Source organism: Phoca vitulina, unplaced genomic scaffold (assembly GCF_004348235.1).
Source record: "Phoca vitulina isolate PV1807 unplaced genomic scaffold, GSC_HSeal_1.0 scaffold106, whole genome shotgun sequence".
Lineage (NCBI taxonomy): Eukaryota > Metazoa > Chordata > Mammalia > Carnivora > Phocidae > Phoca > Phoca vitulina.
This window is the reverse complement of record NW_022589809.1, coordinates 1,262,227-1,268,682: the sequence shown is the minus strand read 5'-3', so window position 1 is coordinate 1,268,682 and position 6,456 is coordinate 1,262,227. Positions and strand designations below refer to the sequence as shown.

The window sequence follows — 6,456 nt, the reverse complement described above, 5'->3', positions numbered from 1 at the left end:
TACCTATTCATTATACTACTCACCCATCCACCACCCAACATCCACCACTCACCCATCCACCATTCACCCAACCACCCACCATCTACTCACCTACCCATCCACCTTCCACCACCCACCTACCCACCCATCCACCACCCATCCATCCACCATCCACCCATCACCATTCACCCACCCACCCACCATCTACTCACCCACCCATCCACCTTCCATCACCCACCACTCACCCCACCCATCTACCATCCACCCACCATCTACTCACCCACGCATCCACCTTCCACCACCCACCACTCACCCACCCACCTACCCACACATCCACTACTCACCCATCCACCACCCATCCATCCACCATCCACCCATTCACCCATCCACCTGGCTGTTAAGAGCCAGAACTGGTCTCTGTGTCTCAGAACCTGCCAGTCTCTGGGTGACCACTCAGAGTGATTTCAGGGAGCGGGCTTGCCTCTTGGCAGCACCAGGAGCCATCAGGCACGCAAAGGCTGAGCAGCTACAGGTGGGCAGGAAGCAGAGGGGCATGATGCCCTGGAGCTGGGACAGGAGACCTGTGCTTTGCTTCCAGCCCTGCCCCAGCTGTCCCTGCACTGTGCTTTTCCTGTCGCGGGCCTCAGTTTCCCTACCTTCCCTGTGTGCACAGGTTGGGGTCCCCACGGTCCCACCTGGGAAGCCACAGAAGCATCAGGAGCAGCCAGCTGCCGTTTGCCCACCACCGGGAGACCTGAGTGACCCGTCCATGGACAAGGCAGCCGTGAAGATCCAGGCTGCCTTCAAGGGTTACAAGGTCCGCAAGGAGATGAAGCAGCAGGAGGGACCTGTGTTCTCCCGCACGTTTGGGGATACCGAGGCACAGGTGGGGGATGTCCTGCGTCTGGAATGTGTGGTGTCCAGCAAGGTGGATGTGCGTGCTCGCTGGCTGAAGGATGGCATGGAGCTGACGGACGGCCGGCACCACCACATCGACCAGCTCGCGGACGGCACCTGCTCCCTGCTGGTCACGGGCCTGGGCCGGGCCGACGCTGGCCGCTACACCTGTCAGGTGAGCAGCAAGTTTGGCCATGTGGCCCACAGCGCTTGTGTGGTGGTCAGCGGGACCGAGAGCGAGGCAGAGAGCTCCTCAGGGGGTGAGCTGGACGAAGCCTTTCGCCGGGCGGCCCGGCGGCTGCACCGTCTCTTCCGCACCAAGAGCCCGGCTGAGGTTTCAGACGAAGAGATCTTCCTCAGTGCAGATGAGGGCTCAGCACAGCCCGAGGAGCCTGGGGACTGGCAGACATACCACGAAGATGAGCACTTCGTCTACATCCGCTTCGAGTCGCTTGCCGAGTCCCACCGTGCGGCCACCTGCTTCCGGGAGATGTTTGGCACCATGGGCATCGGGGTGGACATCAGCCTGTCGGAGCAGGGACCCCGGGGGGTGGAGATGCGCATCAGCAAGGTGGGTCCCCCCCCTGCCGCGCCTCAGGAGATGGTGCCCCGCTCACTGACTGCAGAGGCCGGTGAGTCTGCCCGCTGCCCGCTGTCTGCCCACTGCCCACGGGGGAGGGGGGTGGGCGAGGAGGAGGAGCAGGGCCAGCCAAGGTGACCTGGGGCAGCTGAAGACTCAGCGAGCTAGCTGGGCTCAAGCCTCTGGCCCCTGCAAATGCAGCCCACTGAGCTGGAAGAGCCCCAAATTTGGTGATAGACAGAGCTTGATGTCAATCCCAGCTGCCTGTTGTGAGCTAGCCTCTCTGGGCCTCAGTGTTCTCCTGTGAAGTGGGTATAAGATACTGACTTTCCAGAGTTTGTGTGTTTTGCTCCGTGAGGGTTTGGGATACTACCCCTATGAAAGGTGGGGTTCCACAGCCCCCATCACCTGCTCCAGCAACTAATATTAATTTTAGAGCCATTCCACTGTTGGCTTGCATCTCCCTAGGGACAACGAGGGGTCTAACGAATAACCCATGGCATCACGTCTGGGAACCTCCCTGTGCAATGTTGGGCCATTCTCATGCTTGCAACCCTTGGACCCTCAGCCCACACAGCATTTGTCTCCTCTTACCTCCCCCTCCTCCCTGTTTCCTGTCCATGATCCCTCTGGCCTCTCGGTGGCTTGGACCTAGGCAGGCAGAGACAGAACTGTGTTTGGCCCAGGCGCCTGCGAGCGCCCCCCCACCTCAGTGGGAGCAGATGATGCACACTGAGCTGCTGGGGTGGCTGGGGGAGAGGCCTGGGGCCCACTCACTGCACACCCCGCCTGTCCCTCCCAGCCCCAGTGTTCCTGACTGGGCTGCAGGATCAGGAGGTGCAGGACGGCTACCCCGTGAGCTTCGACTGCGTGGTGACAGGCCAGCCCGTGCCCACCGTGTGCTGGTTCAAGGATGGAAGGATGCTGGAGGAGGATGACCACTACATGATCAGTGAGGACCAGCAGGGCGGCCACCAGCTCATCATCACAGCCGTGGTGCCGGCAGACATGGGCGTCTACCGCTGCATGGCTGAGAACAGCGTGGGCGTGTCCTCCACGAAGGCGGAGCTCCGTGTGGACCGTGAGTGTGGCGGTCGGGTTTGATGGCCCCAGGGCCGGAGCTGGGCGGGGGCGGTGCTGGGTTGCAGGAGGACCCAGACAACACTGGAGGGTTGGGGCCAGGTTGGGGGTGGGGGTCTCATCTCCTTGGGTGGTGTCTAGGTGGGGAGGGGTCTGGGAAAGGTCACAGGTGCCCCAGGCACGCATGGAGGTTAGCTGTGTGCAATAAGAAACATGGATTTGGTCGTCCTTCGTTCCCAGCACACAGTTCCCGAGTCGCCGGAAGTTTCCCCGAGTGATAAGGGGACAGGAGGTGTGTTTTATTCTAATGCAGTGACTCCTGGTGGGCCTCAGAATGAGTAGGTCCATCTGATCTTTGAGAAAAGTGTGAGAGCGTTTAAGTGGAGGAAGGGTAGAATTTCAGATTCAAGGATAGAATCTCAAGTCGTGCTGGAGTAATTGGGATATTTACAGGCAAATAATGAGACCTTGACCTCATACAAAAATGAGCTCAAAATGCATTACATACGTAAACAGAAAATACAAAACTGTAAGAAACTTTCAGAAAAAAAGATAGAAGGAAATTTTTAGGAGCTATGGCCAGGAAAAGACTTCTTAGATTTGACAACTAAAGCAACACCCATAAAAGGGAAAATTGGTAAAAGTTAGGAACTTCTGCTCTGAGAAAGACCCCATGTGCAGAGACGACATGGCAGGAGAAGGTATCTGCCAACCAGGTATCTAAGTAAAGAACTTTGTCTTAAAACAACATAGAGAATGCTCAACAGTAAACAGATTAAAAAAAAATCAAAACTCCACTTGGAACCGGAGCAATAGACGTGTCCAGATGCTTCACGGGGGGAGGACTCGCCGAAGGCTGAGAGGCACCTGGAGGATGTTAGCCATGGGGGCAACGCTAACGGAGCCCCAGCGAGATGTCGCATGCACTCAGTAGGATGGTAACTTCATCACTAGGGATCACACGCCGTGCTGGCGAGGATCAGAGACACGGGAACGCAACGTGGGACACCGTCTCTGGAAAAGCGGGTGTCAGAGCTGAGACCGAAGCATGGGTGGGGTCTGGGAAGGACTGTTCTCCCGAACGGATTCGTGGGCAGCCAGCCCCACGAGAGGTCGTTGAGTGGACATGAGCAAGATGCAGGGCCACGGCCACGGCCGTGTCCACAGCACAGCTGTACACAAGTCAGTTAGCGTGACCGAGGCAGAATTGTGTACATTCACCAAAGCAGGAGCTAGTCCACCCTGCCGCGGAGATCTAGATTTCTGGCATCGCTGTCCTTCTGCCTGAGGGACATCTTTCCACATTTTCCCTATCATCTGGGAATGCTAGAATTCTCTTAGCTTTTGCATGTCTGAGAAAAAGTCTGTATTTCTCCCATGGCTCTGAAAGATATTTTTACTAGGACGATTCCTTTTTCTTCTCATACCTTGAAGGTGCTGCTCCCCTATTTACTAGCTTGGATGGTTTCCACTGAGAAATAGGGTGCCATTCTTATCTTTGTTTCTCTGTGCAAAACTAGCCCTTTCCCCTGGGATTTAAAATTGGGACTGCTGAGCTGCGTTCCGTCCCCACCCCGCCTCCCCCAGCCCCTGGACACCGCTGAGCTACTCTCCGTCTCTGTGGCTTTGCCTTTTCTGGACATTTCACATGAATGGAATCCTATGATATGTGGTCTCTCGTTTCCAGTTTCTGCGGCCTGGCGTGTTCTGGAGGTCCATCCACGTTGTGAACTTCATCAGTTTCTCAGGTTGAAAATCACTCCGTGTATGCGGACTGTTTAGCCACTCATCGGCTGGTGTTTCCGGTGAAAACGGTGGTGGTTTTGGGTTCTATCAGTAATGCTGCTGTGCCCATCTGTGTACAAGTTTTAGTGTTTGGGGACCTGTGTGTTCAGCTCTCCGGCACATAGGTAGGAGCGGAATTGCTTGGTCATATGGTAATTCTGTGGCTTCCTTGTGCAGGAACTGGCAAGCTCCATTGTACATGCCGCCCACTATGGGGTTCCCGTCCCCCCCTCCACCCCCAGCCCCTGCCATTGTTCCTCTGTTCAGCCGTACTGCCCTGAGCACTGTGGTTTCGACCTGCATTTCCCAGCTTGCTGACGATGCTGTCTTTTCATGTGCTTATTGGATATCTGTGTATGTTCTTTGGAAAAATGTCTACTCAGATCTTGTGCCCATTTTCAAGTTAGGTTTTTGAGTTGTCAGAGTTCTTTATATGTTCTGGGTACTATGCCCTTGTCAGATATATGATTTTCGAGTATTTTTTCCCATTCTTACGATTTTCCTTCCACTTTCTTGATGATGTTCTTGGATGCACAAGAACTTTTAATTGTGATGAAATCCAGTACTTCTCCTTTGGTTGCTTGTCTACAAGACCATCACCTAATCTGACGGTATAAAGATGTACAACCCTGTTTTCTTCTAAGAGTTTTATAGTTCAGCTCTTACGTGTAGGTTTAGTTTTGGTATATGGTGTGAGGTAAGGACCCAAATTCATTCTTGTGTCGTGGAAGTGTAGTTATTCCAGCACCATTCACAGAAAAGACTATCTTCCTCTGTAAAATTGCTGTGGAACTCTTGTCAAAAACTGACTTCTATGACATGTATGGGTTCATTTCTGGGCTTCTAACTGTCCCGTTGATCCGTACATCTGTCATCCGGGCAACACCACACTGTCTTGATTACTGTAGCTTCGTAGTCAGTTTTGAAATCTGGACATGTTAGTCCTGCAGCTTCACTCTCGTTCAGAGCATCTGGGTCCCTTGTGTTTTATGACTTTGAGGATCAGTTTGTCATTTTCCTCAAAAATGGTCTCTGGGTATTTTTTAGGATTTCCTTCTTTTCGCTGGTTTCGAGGCATCTGACTATGCTGTTCTTGGGGGCACTTTTCTTTATGTTCCCGCGTGCTTGCTGTTCACGGAGCTTCTCGGGATTCGGGGTTTCTAGTTTTAATGAAGTTTGGAAGTGTTTTTGGCTGTGATTTCCTCAAGTGTCTTTCCTTCCCTACTCGTCTGGGGACTGCAGTCACAGGCACAAGAAGCTGCGTGCAGTGGCGCGACCACATGCTGACTCTTCATGTGCAGCTCTTGGGTCTGCATTCCATTTCACATTGTTCGTCCCACTATCTCTAACCTTCGCTGTCCCTCTGAAGTCGCTGCCCTGCCGTCAGGCTGTCAGTGTGCCGTCTGTCTCTACAGTGCTACTGGAGTCTCTTTTCACGTGTGCTGGGTCTTGGTCATATAGTTCTAATACCTGCTTTGATGACCTCGTCTGCCAGTTCCACGTGCGTCCATCCTGACTTGGTTTTGACCCACTGGGGGGTGTTTTCCTGCCTCCGTGTGAGTCTGGAGGTCCTTGATGGGATGCCTGCCCACGTGGCAGCTGGAGACTTTGTATTTCTGCAGATCTTCTTGAGGTCTTCCTCTGAGGTGGGGGGCCCGCAGAGCTCCATCCAGGGCTGATCCCCCTTCCTGAGGACCAGATGCCACAGATTGGGGAAGTTCCCAGTCTGACTGGAAACACAGCATCCTCCCCACTGTTTCGATGGCCCCCTCAGATGGCTCATCCCCACCCTGTGCACATGCTAGTCAGTGCTCTGCCCTCTCTCTTCTCTGGCTTCCGTCCTGTGGACACCAGCAGTCTTCATCTCCCAGGATGCCAGCTCCTCCACTCAGGGTCTACCTGGCTCGGCCTCAGTTTCCCCTCCTGGAGCTGGAAACTCAAGGCAGGAAGTTGGGGCAATCACAGGGCTTATCATCATTTCCAATCTGTAAGCATTCAACAAGAAATTCTCTGATGCCAGCCGGGGTTTCTACAATGAACTCAGCTCTGAACCTGTCCACATGGAGTCAGCATCAGACCCACATGGACTCAGCATCAGACCCACATGGACTCAGCATCAGACCCACATGGACTCA

At 54.1% G+C, this 6,456-nt stretch overlaps 1 protein-coding gene across 1 annotated transcript in view; it reads left to right on the top strand.

Annotated features, from left to right (window-relative positions):
- Positions 1-6,456, top strand: part of OBSCN (obscurin, cytoskeletal calmodulin and titin-interacting RhoGEF) — a 133,173-nt gene that overhangs the window by 89,414 nt on the left and 37,303 nt on the right. The window contains exons 50-51 of the mRNA XM_032397906.1: positions 653-1,508; positions 2,259-2,537. Of these exons, the coding sequence (XP_032253797.1) occupies positions 653-1,508; positions 2,259-2,537 (1,135 nt within the window). The remainder of the gene's footprint in view (positions 1-652; positions 1,509-2,258; positions 2,538-6,456) is intronic.